Source organism: Bufo gargarizans, chromosome 5 (genome assembly GCF_014858855.1).
Source record: "Bufo gargarizans isolate SCDJY-AF-19 chromosome 5, ASM1485885v1, whole genome shotgun sequence".
Classification (NCBI taxonomy): Eukaryota; Metazoa; Chordata; class Amphibia; order Anura; family Bufonidae; genus Bufo; species Bufo gargarizans.
The window spans coordinates 344162130-344183196 of record NC_058084.1 but is presented as its reverse complement, the minus strand read 5'-3'; the positions used below and the strand labels follow the sequence as shown (position 1 = coordinate 344183196).

At 44.0% G+C, this 21067-nt stretch overlaps 1 protein-coding gene across 2 annotated transcripts in view; it reads left to right on the top strand.

Moving 5' to 3' along the window:
• BTD (biotinidase) overlaps positions 1-21067 on the top strand; it is a 51693-nt gene that overhangs the window by 15356 nt on the left and 15270 nt on the right. Inside the window, exons 2-4 of one of the 2 annotated variants that reach the window (XM_044293729.1) lie at positions 5690-5818; positions 16123-16353; positions 19110-19259. In XM_044293729.1, coding sequence (XP_044149664.1) covers positions 16135-16353; positions 19110-19259 — 369 coding nt within the window. In that variant the 5' untranslated portion in view covers positions 5690-5818; positions 16123-16134. The remainder of the gene's footprint in view (positions 1-5689; positions 5819-16122; positions 16354-19109; positions 19260-21067) is intronic. The other variant, XM_044293730.1, reaches the window with a different exon arrangement.

Below are 21067 nucleotides of genomic sequence, written 5' to 3'. Positions count from 1 at the left end.
TCCGTGATTTATGTTCTATTCTGAATAAAATATTAGAAGTTGGCACCTCCACATCATTGCATTCAGTTTTTATTCACGATTTGTATAGTGTCCCAACTTTTTTGGAATCCGGTTTGTACAAACAAGCTTCCATAGCAGGCAGAGCGGACGGCAGCAGTAACGTCACTCACTGACGTCGCGCGCCTGCTCCGCCTGCTTTATTCATAAAGTGGGCGGAGCAGCCGCTCAACGTCAGTGAGTGACGTTACTGCTGTGGTCCGCTCTGCCTGCTATGGAAGCTTGTTAGTAAGTGCTGTACGGATACAGGGGAGAGCGCAGCGTTAGTTAAACTTATTAACAGGATAAGGATTAATGATTACAAATACTACGGTGAGCGGCGGGGCCCAGTGTAAGAGTACAGTGACTGCACCAGGCCCCGCCCCTTGCTCCGGACTCCAGCCCCTCCTCTCTCCCGGCTCATACATCTGGAGCATCGCAGACTGCGATGTAAAATGGAAGCATTTGCCCCATAAGACACAGGGGCATTTTCCCCCCACTTTTGGGGGGGGAAGTGCGTCTTATGGGGCAAAAAATACCGTACTCCTCAGTCTTATCTCCGGGCGCAGGAGACTAGGGACCTAATGAGGAATCCCCCACCTCCCCAGTGGGCCAGTCCGAGCCTGGTTCTTACTGTAAAAACTGTACTGTACGAGAAGGAGGGCATCTCAAGTCAGTGAGGGTACAACTTTTCTGTAGTGCCATAGTGAGAGACATGAATCGCCACCTCCTCTCCCACTATTATTTTTGTGACCTTTTTTCAGTATTTTTTTATGGAATTTTTTGCACTTTTGCCTTTGCTGCAAAAATGCCAGCTCCGGGGGTTATCTGTAAGTCTTTAAAGGGAACCTGTCACCGGGATTTTGGGTATAGAGCTGAGGACATGGGTTGCTAGATGGCCGCTAGCACATCCGCAATACCCAGTCCCCATAGCTCTGTGTGCTTTTATTGTGTTAAAAAACCGATTTGATACATATGCAAAATAACCTGAGATGAGTCCTGTATGTGAGATGAGTCAGGGACAGGACTCATCTCAGGATAATTTGCATATGTATCAAATCTGTTTTTTTACACAATAAAAGCACACAGAGCTATGGGGACTGGATATTGCGGATGTGCTAGCGGCTATCTAGCAGCCTATGTCCTCAGCTCTATACACAAAATCCCGGTGACAGGTTCCCTTTAAGAAATATGAAATGGAAAGCACATAAGCTTTTTTTTTTTTTTTTTTTTCTGCCTACTACAATTTTTTTTTCAGGCATTTTTTCATCTCCTCTATAGGGGAAAATGCCTGAAAAAACACATTTGGTTTGAAAAAAAATTGCACTAAAAAAGCAAAAACAAATGCATTATGATAAAAAAAAAAATTCTATGGCACATTTATGCATTTAGGAGCCCTAAGTCCTTCACACTAAATTTTTTCAGTGGTTTTAAATGCTTGTTAAAAACACTATTCTCTGCATATTTGCCGGTTTAAACTGCTAGGTGGAGGCTTCCGCCTAGCAATGAGCCTGGTGACATCACTGACACTAATGGGCAGGCTTTAGCGGTGCCCTAGCCTATAAAACTGGGAACACTGCTAGGAGGAAGGCTCCGCCTAGCAGTGTAAAAATGTAATCAAATAGCCCTTGTTATACAGCGCAGGGCAAGGGAGAGCATCGGAGCATGAATGCCTATCCCAGAGGGGCGGCTGAGGTAGAAATAGGGAAATGTCACGCGGACAACCCCTTTAAGGCTCCATGCAGACGAGCGTGTCCGGATTAGGTCCGGATGTGTTGCAGATGCGTTCAGTGAAAACTGCGATTTCGCAAGCAAGTCCATTCAGTTTTGTTTGCGATCGTGTTCATTTGTTCAGTTTTTATCACGCAGGTGCAATGCGTTTTACACGCGCGTGATAAAAAACTGAATGTATACAAACAACATCTCTTAGCAACCATCCCTGAAAAACGCACTGCATCCGCACTTGCTTGCAGATGTGATGCGATTTTCACACAACGCACAAGTGATGTGTGAAAACCAACACTCATGTACACAGACCCATTGAAATGAATGGGTCCGGATTCCGTGCGGGCGCAATGCATTCGCATCATGCAGTGCACCCACGCGGAATACTTGCTCGTGTAAAAGGGGCCTTAACATTATTTGCACCAAATGTATGAAAAGTTGCATGTTCTTTGATAAAGTTGCAGCATCCCCAAATATATCTAGAGATGTTACTCCACTTGTTATGACATCCCCTACTGGAGTGACATTGTGACAATTGCTTGACTTAATGTCTTGTATCTGGCATACACCTAACTAACGTAACTTACCATACCTACCTTTCAAAAGTGTTGAAAAGTCAAAAACTTTTAAGCATGCATGGGATAGGCATAAGGCCATCCTTCATATAAGATAGGGCCAGGGGCTATCCATAGTATTCAGTATATTGGGCAGACTAGATGGGCCAAATGGTTCTTATCTGCTGACACATTCTATGTTTCTATGTAACTTCTGTGCAAATAAACGCAAAAAGTCACAAAACCCTATTTAGCGATTTTTTTTTTTGAAGGCAGAATTCTGGAGTATAGGGCCTGATAAGTATTTTTTGTGGCTTTTTTATTTTGTTAGATTTGTAACATGCATTTTTAGGAGTTTTTCAAGTCCTAGAGAATAGCCTCTAGGAAAAAAAATGGAAAAACGCTATGACCTGTGCTTTCTTTTGGGAAAAAAGGCCACAAACACTGTGCATGTAGACCGCATTTATGACCCTAAAAAAATATAAAACAAAACAGCAAACTGCAAAACACTGCAAGGGAGATTTATCATTGCTTTAATGCCACTAAGCCCTGTCCCTTTTCTTGTCACTTTTGATAAGTGCAGAGAACCTATAAAAGTTGCAAATTATGGTGCAAATATAGTGTGCTTCCGTGCTACTTAATTTGTGACTTTTTTTACACGACTATTGTGGCACATTATGGAATACCCAGGTGGCACATTATGAAATACCCAGGTGGCACACTGTGTCACTCACAAGCTGGTGTCTTTCAGGAAGGGGACAAGATTCCTGCCATCTGTACAGCCAGCAGTGTTTTGTAGAGTGACCGTGCAGAACATTACTTGCTGCAGTGACGGACCAAGCAGCTTGCCCCCCACCCTGTCCTAATAGTACCACTGCGCTGGGAGTGTCAATACTAACTTCTCATTCCCAGCACAGCGGTCCTAATAGGACAGTGAGGGGGGAAAGCTGCTGTATCCTGTATCCTCTGTTGTACTGTGCAACAATGCTGCGCACCTCTGGCACTTGACAGTGTCCCTCTAAGCCTTCAGAGGTAGTTAGCAGGGCTGTCAAGGACCTGAGAACTGCTCTGTTCAAATAAATATTAATGTACAGTGGCCAAATAATTGACTATAAAACAGACAGCATTCAGATAAATAATATTAAACAGCAAGCAGTCATTGTCTGTTTGCCTGGTAGTCTATAGCAGTAAAGGTGCTAGTGTCAGCATCCCTGGTGATGTTGGTTAGAAAAATGTCAAAATTCCAGTTGGTCCAGGGCAACTGTCAGAATCTATGCCTGGTGGTCTAGGACAGTGATGGGTTTAATTTCAGTATCCCTAGTGGTCTAGGACAAGGATGGGCAAACTGCGGCTCTTCAGCTGTCGTAAAACTACAATTCCCACCATGGGAGTTGGAGTTTTGCAACAGCTGGAGAGCCGCAGTTTGCCCATCCCTGGTCTAGGACATTAAGGGGGTTAATTTAAAGAATTCCTTAGGACAGTTTAAGAGTTAATGTCAGTAACCATTGTGGTATAGGGCAGTGGGATAATTTCTGTATCTCTGGTGGTCTTGGGCAGTGAAAGGGTTACTGTAGGTATTACTAGTGGTCTAGGACAGCGAAGTGGTTAATGTCAATAAATCTGGTGATCTAGGGCAATGAGGGGGATAATGTCACTAGTGGTCTAGAGCAGTAGAGGGGTTGATGTAGGGATCCCTGGTGATCTAGGGCAGTGAACGTATTAATGTACATATTCCTGGTGGCCTGTGACAGTGAGAATGTTAATGTAAGAATCCCTTGTGGTCTAGGGCAGTTAAAGGGTTATTTTCAGTATCCATGGTGGTGTAGACATTGAGGGGTTATTGTAAGGATCCCTGGTCATTTGGACAATGAAGTACACATTATCCCTGGTGGTCTAGGACAGCGTGGGGGCTATTATCCATTTACCTGGTAGTCTAGTATTTTGAAGGGGGTTAAAGGGGTTATCTGACTTTAACTGATGACCTATCCTCTGGATCACTTGAATGGAGGTGAGCTGTTACTAGGCCTTGAGACTAATGGTTGTGATGTTACTGGCCTATGGTAAGTTGGTAGAAGGCTCAGAGTTCACAGGAGCGTCAGAACCTTCTCAAACAGCTGATCAGTGGGGGTTCTGGGTGTCGGGGCCCCCACTGATCAGAGGCTGATGACCTATCCAGAGGATCGTTTATCAGTTACAAAGAGTTGGATAACCCCTTTTAGATAAGGATCCCTGGTGGTCTAGAATAGAGAACAGTGAAAGGGAGGCTAAAATAATACAGTGGACTGATAGACTTTGACTTACCAAGACCTCATCATAAATTACATGCCGTCTCCGGCTGTCCACGCAGTAAACTGAAACTGCTCGGGCTGCCTGAGATTTTGATCATTATTTATGCTAGTTTCTGGTGTAAATAATTATTTAATGAGCCAGAGCCTATAGCCCCGTCTACACATCGTCCTTGCTGATTTCTTGCTTTGTAAGGGCTCATGCACATGAACGTGTGTCGTCCATTTCATGCATTGGGGACTGCAGTTTGCGGTCCCCAATGAACCTTCCAGACCCATTCAACTTGAATGGGTCAGTGATCTGTCCGCACCGAAAAAAAAATAGAACATGTTCTATTTTTTTGCGGTGTGGAGGCACAGAAAGAAACCCCATGGAAGCACTCCGTAGTGCTTCGGTGGGGTTCCGTGCCTCCGTGCCCCACCGCACTTTCCAGATTGCCGACCCATTCAAGTGAATGCGGTGCACAAATGGCTGGGCCCCATATATTGTGGACACGCTGTTTGCGGGCTGCAATACGGGCTCGGCCGGCACATGTGCATGAGCCCTAAAAGCCTGGCAAGGTTGGTGCCAATTTTCAGTTGCTACTAAAAGTTGCAATGGCATTGAAAACCGGGATCTTGTGACTCTTTCTTGCCAAAAATGGGGGGGAGTGATAAATTGGTGTATGTGTGGGGGGAAAGCTCACTACCAGGCTTTGCTGCTCGTTGGCCACTGCAGAGATGGGCAGGGGATAGACCAGACTCCTAAATATGTGTCCACTGGGCTTTTTTCAGTGCTCCTATTCATGTCACAGAGTTTAGTTGGACCATTGAAGCCTATGTTCAAATTGAATACATTGCAAAAAAGGAGTAAAAAGCACAGCAAAGCTTTATTCCAGCAGATGAAAATAGTCTAAATTTCTATTACCATAAAATATGAGAGGAAGATATGTACAGAATGTGTTCTATATTAGAAGTTTCAACAAATTAGTAAAGCCGTGCCTCAGGATCTAGTGCGTGCTACCGTACGCCAACTTGCTGACTGATGCGTGTATTTGACACCTGAGCTCAGACGTCCACGATTTCATTGTTGTCCATGTATTGGAGCAGGTTGCTGTACTTGGACTCTCCATTTGTTCTTGCGTCATCTGCCAGCTTTTCCTTGGTCGCAGGATTCACCATGTGTGCTCCCCTCCCAGTGATATAAGACTTCAAGAACTTGAAAAACTGTACAAAAAAGTAAGTATAAATTAATTAATTGTTATTATTTTTACTAATATGGTAAATTTATTTTTATTTGTGGAGGACACATTATAAAAAAAAAAAAGGCAGTATTTTGTGAAAATTGCATAAAAATATTATCTCATCATAAAAAAAATGCAAAAACGGTGGCAAGCATACTAGAAAAATGCTACAGGAAATGTACCTGTATAAAACAGCATCCGATATGAGTCCAGGATAAAAAACAAAACAAAAAACCTGGTCAATTATATAACATAGATATGTAATACTGCCATACACATCTGCCCTTAAAGAGCATCTGTCAGCAGGATAAAGCCTATTAATCCCGGCATACTGCCTGGTAGGGTTGATCATGCTCATTAAATCGATGCCTGTCTTGTCAACATCGGTTGTGGCATTCCAGAGAAAAAAACGACTTTTATTTTTCATGTAAGTGATGGCTTCAGTGTATTGAGGGGCGTGGCCAGCACTGGAAAGCTGAGTAGTCTAGGAGGGGATTGGCCCCGCCCCTCTCTGGAATTCTGCATCCAATTTTTACAAAACAGGTATCATTTTAATCAGCAGGATCAACCCTACCAGGCATTATGTCTGGTTTAATAAGGTTGATCCTGGTGACAGATGCTCTTTAACCAGTAGGAACAATCTGATAAGATGTGGTTCATGGGAATATCTGCTGTATTTTCTGTGAAATGCAACCACTACTAAAAGGAACAAACTTGATAAGATCAGGTTACAGTTGCCAGAAAAGTTACGGTAGTTCACGTTACTGTAATCTTTACAATTTATTTACAGAAATAATTACATATTAAATGATGACACAATGATGTGCAGGGTAGGTCATTAATATCAGATTGGTGGGGGTCCGACTCCTAGCACCCCCACCGATCAGCTGTTTGAAGGGGTAGCAGTGCTTGTTCGAAACACTGCTTCCTGTTCAAATGACCTGCCACTTCTTGTCAGTGTCATTACAACTGCTTGTCGCAGTCAGGCTAGGTCTACACGACGACATATAGGGCTCAACTACACTGCAACATTTGTCGCGCGGCTATTTTTATAATGATAGTCTATGGTGTCGCAATGCAACATGCTGCGACTGTGACGCGACAGTCGCAGAAAAATCCATTTCAAATGGATTTTTTGCGACTGTCACGTCGCAGTCGCAGCATGTCGCATGTTGCAGTGCGACACCAAAGACTATCATTATAAAAATTGTCGCGCGACACTGGTGCAACCAATGTCGTCGTGTAGACCTAGCCTCACTCTACAAAGGAGACGACGCTCAGGTGATTTTGAAAGCATCCGCTCCAGTGTTAGCTGAAAAACACTGGACACATGAGCAGTTTTTTACTGCTGGCCTTTTTTGTTCTTTAGGTGGTGTTTTTTTGTCTTCATAGCTTTTTTTTCTAAAATACAGATTGGCGTTTCCCCTCTTCTCTATGGGAAAATGCCATGAAGGCAACGCTAGTGGGCAAACACGCTGTTTGAAAAAAAAAAAGAAAAAAACACCCGGAAAAAAAGTACATGCAGTTATTCTGGCATATTTGGGTAGTGGTAAAAAACTGGTAAGACATGTGTGTAGGGACCCTGGTACTGTCAGCTCTTCATCATCATATTTGTGGGATGATCACTAGTACATTGTTGCAGTGTTTTTGCTCGGCACATGACATTTTTAATCTATTAATGTATCAGTACAATGCATATAGAGTATAAAGTAATGGGCACATAAAGGCATAAAAATAATCTTTACCAAATCCCTGTTGTATGGATTTCCCAAAGATTTCCATTCTCTTTCTCGGGAGGACTGAGCGGCTATGCTTGCAATAAGTAGCGATACTATATAGGCTGCTACAACATGGGCTTCTTTCATCCTAATAAAATATGGAAAATGTATACAGAGATGCAGAAGATACAGAAGATGTAGCATTCCTGTGTGTGGATTCCTCCCTATGGGGGGAAGAAAGCCTCTTACCTTGTGAAGAGCAGCAGCCGTGCTGTGTGTCCACCACTGCCTCCTTGTCATCCGCTCCGCACAGTGACAACCACATTCACTGACTCAATTTATACGTCGTAATGACAATACGCTTCCCACACTGAAGTTCTGTGCAGATGAGCAGGATCAGTTGACCAGCTTTGTTCCCCCACAAATGGAGAAGCAATTAGAGCCCTTTTGAGATAATTTTTAATTAGTAAGAGGGATTGAAAGAAAAAAAAAAGAAAGAAAAAGCTCAGGAATAAAGCAAAGTTTTTCTGAAATGTCTCATTTGGGAAAACTTTGAGTGGCCACTCATGTTTGGAGAGGTGCTTCACTCTTACGTCAGAGATGCTCTTTTCAGAGATGTGTCTTTAAAAAAAAAAATCCAGATGATTAGAAGTGCTGTGTTCATTTATTTAAGGAAAATGTGTGTTCATAACTTTAACCCTCCATCTGCCGCTGGATTGCTAGAAATTGCTGTGCTAGTTATAATGAGTATGGAAGACTAGAGCGATGATGTCCCTCGTAATTACAAATAATTCTACAACTGAAATGTTTCTTATGCATGTCATTAGTGTATGACTTATAACATACATGTAAGAGGTTTACAAGGGGCAGTGTCAATATATACGAGGGATGTTCAATAAGTTATCTACCCCAGTGTTAGGGTCCATTTACACATCCGTATGTGTTTTGCGGATCCGCAAAAAATGGACACCGGACACATTGTGCTCTCCGCATCCATTCTTCCCCATAGAGAATGAATGGGTCCGCACCCGTTCCGCAACTTGCGGAACGGATGCGGACCCATTATTACAGATTTGTGAATGGAGCCTTAAAGAGCGGAGCTTGTCTGCGCAGGTTGAGACATGTCTGGATATGCAACACACACAGTAGCAGTTCAGTATGATGAAAGCACTGGAAGTGACAGGAAGTGCAGTATAGTGCGGGTCTATAAAGAAAGTGAGGGATTTAGAGCTTTGTTCTGTGATTAAAGGGGTTGTCTCATCTGAGACAATGAGGGGCATAATGCTAGGGTATGTCCCCATTGTCTGATAGCTGCTGGGACCCGCACCTATTTCGGGAATGGAGCCCCGCAAAGTGGTGGCTGGAGGACTCCGGTCCTGCCACCACCAAGCGTTCTTCCCATAGTAGTGAATGGGAGCACAGCGCGCATGACCAGCCACCACTTCCATGGGTCTGACGGAAATAGCTCAGCCGACGCTCGACTATTTGCAGCGGCCCCTTACAAAATGAATGGAGTGTGGCTGCACATGTGCAGTGCGCCCTTCACCACTTTCGGGGCTCCGTTCTCGATATAGGTGTGAGTCCCATCAGACAAAGCTACCTAGCGATATGCTCCCATTGTCTGAGATGAGACAACCCTTTTAAATTCCTTACAAAGGAAGAAAAGAAGCCTAAAGTAATCCATGAAAGGATGATTGCTGTATGGTGATGATCCACCTTCGTACTACCAAGTAAAGTATTAGACCAAGCAGTTTCAATAGGGTAGGGAATCGATTGAAGATGACCCTAGTTCAAGGTGACCTGTCAAAGCATCTACAAAGGAAATGTGTCGCAAAGTGGAGGTCATGATTTTTGAAGATCGTCGGGTCAAAGTCAGTGTTATAGCTCCTGAATTGGGGATTTTAGTTGGCACAGTTTCTAGTATCATTCATAATGTTTTGATGATGTGAAAGGTCAAGGACTAACTAATCATCAGGGCTCAGACACCCTGTACCCCCTCCTGATCAGCTGTTCGCCGATAGCTTCAGCGCCAGAAGCAGACAGGTCCATCAACGGTGTAGTGGACTGAGCTCGTCATTGCAGCGCTGCTCTCACTGACTTCAATTTTGACAGGTATAATACACTGCATTCAAATCAACTGCAGTGTATTATTTGAGTGTAGTGGGACGAAAATAAAAAGTAAAATGTTTTATATATTTAGAAAAAAAATGTAAAAAATGTGATTTACACTGTGACGAATACCACACCTCGTGCCCGCTTAACGTCACCTACGTCAAGCTCACGAGACGCAGTATGGTCACAGGTTACGACAGCGTGACGTTACGCCCTCCAGAGGAGCAGGTAAGGTCAGCTTGGTACAGTTTACACAGATACCTTCTGTCCACGCGGGCACAGAGAGGCAACAAGCTGAGCCTTTTCACTGCCACAGTGAACACAGCGCTGTCTCAGCCCGGGTATCTGCCACCAGCTTCTCGTTTGATATAAGCCCGGTCCGCTAATGGGATTATATAGGGTGAGAAACCAACCCGTGGTAGCTTATAACTAGGCCAAAACACGAACGTGTGGATTCGTGATCGAGATACAAGATAGCACACGATTAAATTATATATTTAATCGCCGTAAGGGCACACTAGATATAACACAATATACACAGAGAATATATACAGTGGTCTAAGGTTACAGATACAGGTTATATGGGTACAACAGGGTTAAGCAGAGTAAAAGTCAGTTACTGGGTAAGATGAAAGTTCCTCTGGGTTGTGAGGTGTTCTTTGCTGTAGTCACATGAAGGGCAGTGATCTCAGCTAGTTCCTGGGTCCCCCTAAACACATTACACAATGTGACCCTTCTTCAGAAAAAAGACACGCCCGCTTGCTGGCACAGGCCTTTTAACCTGTAGCCGGCTTTTGGGAGGGGTTCACTCCCCTCCTACTGGACTGGCTGCAAATGACTCACAAAACCCTTTGGGGTTCATAGCTCCAGTCCACAAGGTCACAGGGAGATGGTTCTGGGACCAACGGATCCGCCTGGGTTCCGGCTACAACTAGAGTCCAAACATGGTGCCGCTAGTTGGTTTTTGTGGGGAGATATGTATATCTCCCTTCCCTGGCATCCCACTATCAAACCATGAACATGGGCACGTTCCTCGTGGCCACCGGGACACAAATATGTATCCGGTTTGCGCCTGCGATGGCTGGACGATTCATAATTCCTTATGAAATGTAGGTGCCAACATGTCTGGGAGGTAGCATTGATCCTGGGCAAAAGCTGAGACCCCGTTCCCTGCTGGGGGTTTTCCTGCAGATTTGGTTGCCTTCAAGCTGGCTGGTTGAGGTGTGACATTATCCACTTGGGCCTCCTTAAAGCCTGGACCCCTGGGGCTTTTTCCCTTGCTAGCTGACGATCAGATGGCTGGGGGGTGGGAACATATTTTGCACGTACACTGACTGTGTACAAGCCAAAAGATGAATCAACTGACAATCAGGGCTGCCAGTAAATAATAATCCATATTCTTGACATACCCCTGGCATAGCCAGACACCTCTGTATGCAAATGTGAAAATACACTTAGGGCTCATTCACACAGCCGTTGTGCGGTTTGCGGTCCCCAAAACACAGGCAACATCCATGCGGTGGCTGGGACGGATCGAGACCCGTTCAACTTGAACGGGTCCGTGATCCGTCCACACTGTAAAAAAATAGAACATGTTCTATTTTTTTGCGGTGCGGAGGCACGGACAGAAACACCACGGAAGCACTCTGTAGTGCTTCTGATCCGTCCTTCCATTCAAGTCAATGGCTCCGCATCCGTGATGCGAGGTGCACGTGTATTGCAACGGCCACGTGCAGGAGGCCTTGGGTTAGATAGAGAGCAGACACCTGAAAATATTGTCACGTGTGTATCCCTCTGTGGGTGGCTGTGGAGGATCATTGTGAGTGGCTTTAGTAATAAGAGTTTGGAGGTGGCTAAATAGTGTGTGTCAATGGGAATGTTGCCTTTGGACTACACTGATAAGACACACAATTTAGTTGCTATGGCTGTAATAACTCTTTCATTTTATGGCTTTCTAGCATTAAAAAACTGTTTATTATTATTTAGAGTATTCTTTAACGCTTCCCCTCACTTTCAAAAAAAGTTTGCATAATGGCTGTGCTTCATTGTGCAATCATATGGAATATGTCATTTTTTTCCTTTTCTTAGCCTAATTATTCCCCTCTTCAGCTGCGCATCTAGATGCATTTCACTCAGAAGCAGGCTCAGGATCTCTAGCTCTGACACTCCCCCACTTTCTGCCATCTTCTGAGTCTCTGTTACCAGGGCCAGATTTTACCTTACAACAGGCAGTGGACTGCAAATTGGATGCAAGTGAGACCCCTAGTGGCCATGATGGTACAGCTTTTTTCAGAAAGAAAATGAAGTGATTTAGAAATTTGCTAGTTACACCATTCTGTATTAAATGAAATTGTGTGAAGGTACAGTAAAAGTCTTTAAATGTAATACATTTATAACAGGGGCACTCAACCTGTGGCCCAGGGGCTTCACGTGCACTGGCGGATCCAGGGAGGGCAACGGGGCAATTGCCCTCTTCCCGCCAAGCTGGCGGCGCGGCCCTGGTGAAAAGTGGGGGGGCGTCAGCAGCAGGCCACAGGGAGATGAGCGCTTCCATTGTGAAAGCACTCATCTCCATAGTCATCTGTATCGCCGTCCTCAGGACAGCAATACAGATGGTTGTGCTGCAGCGGGGCAGGGGAGGGAGAGGCGTCTCCCTTACCTGTTCCTCTGAAAGGTTGCCGGCACTAGGCCAGAAGCCTATCAGAGGCAGGTGGCGTGATGTCATTGCGCCGCCTGAGCCGTACAGTGCGGGACACAGGCACTGTGGATGATGTGTGCATCGCATCGCTGACATGGAGGTAAGTATAAGTGTTTTTTATTTTTTGTATATTTTTTTTTATATGTACAGTACAATACTTTTACTGGTGCATAATTCTGGGGGGCTCTTGTTACTGGCACTGGGAGGGCTCTTATTATTGGCACATGATTGGGGCATCTATGGGGGCACATCTTACTGGCACATGATTAGAGGGCATCTATGGGGGCACTTATTACTGGCACATTATAGGGGGCTCTTTTTACTGGCACATTTATTGGGGGCACTTTTTACTGGCACATTATTGGGTGGCACTATAGGGGCATCTACTAATGCCACAAAGACGGGGTATTTTATATGGGGGCTTCTGTACAGTAGCTTTTTATACTGGGACACATTATGGTGGGTGCTATGGGGAAGGGGGGGAGAGGAGTACTATGGGGTCATCTACGGGGGGCACTAAGAAGGGGTATTTTATACTTGCAAATTATGGGGGACACTGAGGGCATCTACTGGGGCATTTTTATACTGGTACATTATGGGGGGCACTAGGAGGAAAGGGGGGAGAGGAGCACTATGGGGTCATTTACTGGGGGCACTATATAGTGTTTTTTTTTTTATACTGGCACATTATGGGGACATTAGCTCAACTGGGGGCATTACAAGGGGGGATTTTTTTGCACTGTCACATTATAAGGAGAATTATTTCTACTGGGGGGGCATTATGGTGGGCTTTATTACTCCCCCATGGTATGAGCCCCCTAGTAGCAGCACCATCCTCTCCCTGCTCTGCGACCCCACTGCCCCTTCTCCAAATCCTTATTATGAAATCTTTCTCATTAGGATAAAGCACATCAGCTCCACCGAGCCCCCGGCCAAAGTGTTGAAGTGCCGTCCGAGATCCCCAAGGGCCAAGCCAAGTAACTGTAAGTTTTCATGTGAAATATGTTTGTTATACACATATAGCATACACTGTGCCACACAATGTACAGTATACTGCTAGACTGTGGAGTCTGTTCTATAAGCACCATTGTTTTGTGGCGGCGGACAGAAAATAATCGGGAAGTGCCCCTCCCGAGACCAGGCTCTGGATCCGCCACTGTTCATGTGGCCCCCAGCCATCTGGTCACAGGCATGCTTTTTTGTGTCTAGTTGCTGCTCCCATGTATTGTCCATGCCAGGGAGAAGAAGAATAATGATGTGTAGTACAGGAACACAGAGATAAATACTAATGCTATCCATTTTCTGTAGGAACGGGGAAGAAGAGGACCCCATTCTCCCAATATGTGGCAGTCCTGTAGAAGAAACCTGCACCTACCAGACATTCATGGCATGTACTTTTGATATGCCATTAGTGTGTTGGATTAGACATCAATGTCTAGTTTATTGTGGCCCTGAGACTGGTTCATATTGACTATTTGGCCCTCAGACAAGAGACTGTTGGTCATCCCTGGTTTAGAACAGGGACAGTTATAACTTCCACTAGTACTTGGACTAGCACAAAGGTTCTTTTATTACTTTGACCATCCTAAATAATGCACCTGTGGTGATGATGAGGTCACTTTTACTTTTGTAAGTGGCTAAGAAGTCTTCAATTCTCATGTAAGATGGAAATTAGGCAGCATCCTACAGTGAAAGGAGCAAGAAGGCTTGAAACAACTTCTAAATACTGAATTGTGCTCCTTTCACCAATGGAACGGAATTATATGATGATTACGGTACTGTACTTCTGCAGACCATGCTGACATTTTACAGGTTATGTGGTTAGTGGACTTTTGAATTGCAAGATTACAAAAAAAGCTAAATAATTCTGTAATAGCAATTACATAAAAATACCTATTTCGTTTGTTCTGCAGACAGAAAAGATCTTTGTTTGACTTCATACAGATTTAGACCTACTCCTGAGAAACCAACAATTTTAACCAGCTTTTTCTTCAGTTTAACCCCATGAGGACATGGCAATATTCCATTTTTGCGTTTTTTTTTGTTTTGTTTGTTTTTTACTCCCAGTCTTCCCAGAACGATAACTTTAAAAAAAAAAAAATTCTGTTCACATAACTGTTTGAGGACTTGTTTTTCTAATGGCACCATTTAATATTGCATACAATGTAGTGGGAAGCTGGAAATAAATTCCACAGGGATAGTTTTATGGGCTTCGTTTTCACGAAGTTCTCTATACGGTGAAACTGACCTGTTCCCTTCATTCTCTGGGTCAGTACAAATACAGCGATACCACATTTATATATATTTTTTAATTTTTTTTATTACAGAACTTTAACATTCATACCTAAAATAAGCTCATAACATGTATTCCTTTTAAAAAATTGTAAAAAAATATATATAAAAATCATAAATTTTAGGAATGCTGTTTGTTCAGTTTCCAATGGGCCAATAGGCAGCTCCTTGCTGCATCTAAAGTACGCATAACAACCTATCTCTGTCCCAATGAAACAGATCAGCCATTTGAAAACCAGGTGGCGCTCCATGCGAGCGTTGCTTCTTCGTCATTACACAACGTTTAGTCTCCAGTGGAGCGGCAGCGTAGACTAGTACTCGCTCCATTCACTTGAATCCGAGACGAAGTGCAGTGTAATGAAGAGGAAGCCGCACTCGCATGGAGCGCCAACTCCTATTTTAACAGCTGATCAGCTGAGTTGCCGGGAGTCGGGCCTCTGCCGATCCTGATGTTAGGTCATCAATAATTATGGCTGGAGAACCCCTTTAAGGGACGATAAGTATAATAGCATTTGAATTTTCTTTACTATTGCCATTTGGTTCAGGCAGCCGGTACATCTGCAAGTCCATTCCACAGCCTGGTTCCAATCTTGTTTGTCAAAAACCCGCAGACACGTATAACTTAAAGGATAACTGTCACATTTAGACCCTAGTTTCAATTTTCATATATGTAGTTACTAATAACATGATATTCCAGAATCAGTTACTATTAGGCTGACTTACCCCATATTTAATAAGATTCAGCCCTTAGCAACCAGTCTGCATAAAACTGCAATTTCACTATTCAGTTCAGATGGCCGCCACTTCCCTCACCCTGAGGCTAATCCCGCCTGCCCTCACTAGCCAGTAACAATAGCCCCCCCAAAAGTGTCAGTAACCAGAGCCCTCCCCCTAAAGGGTTAATCTCCTGCAGCACAGTGAAAAGTTGAAATAGGGCCACCAAGGATTTATTAATCACCACAATCCAATACTCAAAAAATAAATAAAAATAAATACAACAGTTATCCTTTAATTACTAAGACACTGCCCTACTTGTAGTTCCTGATATGTGAGATATTTCGCCTTTACTGTAAGGCTAGTTTCCCCCGGAGGTCTTTTTTTATTTATATTTATGTATTGTTTTTTACTGTGTTGTATTATATACATGAATTAGTAAAGTTATATGCAAATTACTGTGAGCCAGCCATTTTTTAGAATTTTTTGTGTTTACTTACATCACTGAGGGGTGGTCAGTGGGCTGTGAGCATCCTCTATTCTATTGTTAATTATTTTGAATAAAACAATTGTATCAGACAGGAAGAACCCCTGTCCCCCCCCCCAACTAAAGGCCCCTATTAGCTGATGAAAGACAGTGGGGATGTATATAAATTCTGGTGCGCTGTAGGAACGGTACATCGGCATCTCTACCCATGTCCTCAGTAAACAATGCCAGCTGCTTATTTCTAGGCTAATAACAATTTTCATACATTTTTTTTCTAGACACAACTCCCTATGACAGAGATGGGCATCAAAGTGGTAATCCAGGTGGTTTACTGCTGTTGTGTGGCGCAGGTCGCCTGTACAATCCACTACTACACTGCCGCGGTGTATGAGCACCATGCAATACTGAATGACAACTCTACAGCGCTGGCCAGTCGAACATTTGCCTTGAAATTTATGTCCAAAAACCTAGATATATATGAACAGCAAGTGATTGCTGCAAGTAAAAGAGTGAGTAACCTATTATAACGGCCAAGCTATTGTATTAGTGACGCTGTATGTCTTTATGTTCCCACCGTTCACTTTCGCCACTTGCTTTGCACTTTACCCTTGCTTTATATGACTTCACGTACTGCAGTAGGGAGACTTAGAAGCCCTTCTCCCTGCTTGGCTCATAATGCCAAGGCTTTATATTTCGTTCGTGCAGCCATGTTGTAATCTGTGATGCGAGTCCAACGTAAATGTTAAATGTTTGTCATCAGCAGAAGCCGTGCACTAAAAACCAAGCAGAACCGCAGAAGAAGTATTTTTAGCATTTGATTTTCTGACAGACACAAGTGGTATACAGCAAGTTGTAGCCGTAGTACAGAACATTATATTCTCATATATTTGCAGTTCATAGCCAGACAAAGTAAATTCAGCACAGGCTTTAGACAGTGTTCTGCCCTCTATGGATTCCAATGTCTATACGTGGCAGCAGGCATACAGATGGCAGACCTTTGATGATGATGGGTGTGGAAAGGAGCCCGGCAGTGCTGCAGAAAACTTTTTCACTCTTAAAGGGGTTGGCCATCTTTTGGGGGGGGGGGCAGACATGCATAGGGAAACGCTTCCCAGTGCTGGGTCTCTGCTCCTATTCTCCCCAGCCTCGGCTGCCTTGCTCGGGTTCCCTCACTGTCAACATCAATTTTGACACCACTGAAGCCAATCGCTGATCGCAGCAGTGACCTGCTCCCCTTGTGTCATTCCAGTTGATCACATGACACAAGAGGAGCAGGTCACTGCTGCATCCATCGATTGCCTGCATCAGTATCAAAGCGGATGCTGGCGGTGGGGTGACCCAAGCGAGGTAGCTGAGGCCAGGGAGTTAAGAAGCCGGGGTCCAGAGAACAAGTAAGTATGCTTCCAATGCAGGTCTGTACAGAGGGGGGAAGGTGCCACCCCCCCCCCCCACCCCCCCACTACTCCAAAGGTGGTTCTCTAGACTACATGTAATATGATGTATAATTCTTGATGTTTATCAGACTATTGCCAACCAGGATATGTCCTGAGAACATGTTTAGCCCAGCCCAAAATAATCTTTTCCAACTATCTGCTTGAGCCTATCCTGAGTCCATACGTTCTTGAGAGGGTTAAAGGGATTCTACAGATATCGATGACCTATTCTCCAGTCTATATTAGGTCGGTTGGGGTCTGGCACCCGCACCAACCAGCTGTTTACAGGAGGATCTGTGCACAGAGTAGTTTCTGGTGCCACCATACTAAAGCTCATCTCCCATTCACTTGAATAGGAGCTGAGCTGAGCTGCAGTAACCCAGTATGACCACTACACCGTGTACAGATCTGTGTGCATCCTTCTCCAACCAGTCTGATATTGATGACCTGTCTGGAGGATAGGTCATCAATAGCTATAGTCCTGAAAACCTCTTTAACCCTTTTAAGTCCTTAATGGACTTTATTGTTCAGATACCCTATCCTCAGGATAGGTCCAAATAGAGAATTGGAAAAGGTTATATTGAGCTGGGCTAAATATGTAGTCAGGACAGATCTGGGTTGGTGACAGGCTGATGAACGTCAAGCATGGCCAGAAGGTCAGACCAGGGATCATTACAAGAATAGTGAGGTCAAGTAAAGTTAAGCATGCTAGGTCTAACACAGGGAATAAAAGAAATAATAAGACAAGAAACTCACCCTAGAGGCTAGTAACAATGAACTGCAAGATCGGAGCCATACCTTTAAAAAGGCATTCTCATCTATACCATTCATGGCTAGGATTGCGATACCTGTCTTGTGTGGTGGCCAGATCATTGCCTTTATTTCGACAGGGAATGCGAGCACATAGGGCTACATTGTATTTATAGCTTCCAAATTACAGAAACAGTAGCTCTGTGCTATGTTGTATCCATAGCCATCATGAATGATGGAGATGGTGATAGCTATTTTAGGACCTGAAGGAGTTACATCCCATGTCATGTCAGGTCCCAATCCTACAGCTAGAGACAGGTAGTTTAGAGAGCCTGGAAGCATATCTCTTGGGACATGCGCTGATGTGATTATCCCTTTAAAACAATATTCCCATCTTTAGCATTTTATGGCATATCCAAAGAATATACCATAAAGATATAATTGCGGTACCACTACTAGGACCATAACCTGTCAAGCAAAAGTGAGTACAATGACCTGCTTTTGACGATTCACAGGCATCTCAGTCTCCATACAGTTTAATGGGGAGGTGAGATTAGTAGGAGATTAGGGAATATCCTTTTATGCCTTAAAGGGAACCTGTCACCTCTACTATGCTACCCTCACTGAGCTTTTCTAAATGTTCATTGTGTTACCCTAAACATATAAATTACACTTTTAATTTCATTTGCAGACAAATTCAATAAGTATTATGCATTTCTGTACTTCCCGCCTTTTTGATGCAAATTAACATAAAATAGTCATATCTTACTTGTGTGACCGGAGAGGAGTCATATTTTCAAGCTCTGACACATCTCTGGTTAATTTGCATATGTATCAAATTGTTATTTTTACATAATAAAAGCACACAGAGCTATGGGGACTGGGTATTGCGGATGTGCTAGTGGCCATCTAGCAACCCATGTCTTCAGCTCTATACCCAAAATCCCGGTGACAGGTTCCCTTTAACCAGTGGTATGGGAACTGGTTACACTTTCCATTTTACCCCCCTCTTGGGGTTGTCCACCCTTATGTAGCAGATGTGTTACGTGAAATGCATTTAATAAAAATTTCTTCCATGACAGGGTGTTGAAATTATTGTCTTCCCTGAAGACGGAATTCATGGCTTTAACTACAGCAGAGCGTCCATTTACCCATACTTGGATTATCTTCCTTCTCCAGATTTGCTGCCATGGAACCCATGTCTAGATCAGGACAGGTTTCAGGATACTGAGGTAATAAGGATATTTACAGTATTGTTGACGAGGTGCCCACAGACTCTTCCTGACTGCATATGTCAGGGAAAGAAGGATCAGACATATTGTATTTCAACATACCCAGTCCCTTGGTGTCTGGCATCAGGGTAGGGTACCCGAATACATGTTGGACACAAGTTGTACGTTAGAGGAAGCCACCTACTGTCTGTGTATAGGGGTGTCTCTCCCTTCCCCTGACAGTAGATGTCGGAAGAAAGATTGGGTGTGTTGGATTTAGGCATGCCTGATCCCTTGTTCCCACAGGAGATCAGCTATTGCCAGAGGTGCCCGGCAATTGCTTAGGCTGCTCAAACCCATAAGTTGTATGTCAGCTGAACCTTCTGATTATCTAATGACTGTGAGTGTCCTGACCCTTCCTTGACGGCATATTTAGCAGCAGTGGTGACAGGTCCTTTTTATTGTATAACATATAGACATTGAGTATTCTGTAATATTTACAGGCATACATGGCTAATAAGGTTATAATAGTCACTTACTCGTAAAGGGAGTCTGTCTCCAGTGACCGTCCCATCAAAAAAAGGAAGGACATAGGTAGTTTTAAGAGTGCTGAAGAGAGCATAGCATTGGTGCAACATGAACAACGATGACCCCCCTTCCCCCCTTGCTGCGCCAAATGGCTCACTTGCATATTTAGAAAAGGCTTAATTATATTTTGGAAACGGATCCTTGGAATGGGAAACAGAAAAAATAGTTTACTCAGGTTACCTAAAGCTATGCCCTTAGTTACATAGGGAGGTCGCAGATAACAGACTTCCTTTAAGGGCTCATGCACACGAGCATGTGTGCCTGCCGTTTCTTAGAGACCGCAAAATCCACCCCCAATGCACAGGCACCGTCCGTGTGGCCTGCGCTGACTGATGCAGACCCATTCAACTTGAATGGGTCTGCGATCTGTCCGTGCCTAAAAAAATAGAGTATGTTCTAATTTTTTGCTGTGTGGTGGACCGAAATGCCACGGAAGCACTCTGCAATGTTTCCGTGGCCTTCACCCTCCATGCCTCCACTCTGTATCTTCCAGATTGTGAACCCATTTAAGTGAAAATGTATGCGGGCCACAATACGGGCACAGCCGGCACACATTCTTGTGCATGAGCCTTAAAGGGGATTTTGTTATGTTAATTAGACATGTCATCACATCATTCGATTTTTGGCAGCTCGGAACCCCATTGGTTCTCAGAATGATCTGGTCTGTTGCCTTCTTTCTAGCTCTTGTTGAATAAAATGTTGGAGTACATTATGCCATATTCCCACCAACGCTATGGCTTGTCATAAAGGTACACTTTGGTAGTAGCACTTTAAAGAAGCATTCCCATAAAATGTTTTATTTTCTGCCCAGTTAGAAAGGTACAAGATGTGAACTATAGTGAAGGTAATTTTACCAGTGACTGTATTTGTAAGTTATAACCTCCCTTCTAATCCTCAGCTGTGTCATGTGACTATCACTCTGACTCTCCAACTGAGTCTCCAAAGTCAATTACTTCTTTATTCATTCCTATGAGACCGACATTGAGGTTCCCATAGGAATACATAGAGAAACTGGCTTCCTGTCCACACATAAGATGCTGTATTATTATCTTTTTTTTTTTTTGGCGGCATAGTTTTTTGGGCGGCATAGAAAACGGCGTGATGACGTGAACACAGCACGTCTCGTTCTCCCCTCGCTGGCCTGCTCCCTCCAAGTTCCTGGTTCATCCGAACAGCTGAACAGCTGATGCCGCACAGCTGACGCCGAAGCGCCGATGTATTGAGTGGCGTCTCTGCGCTAT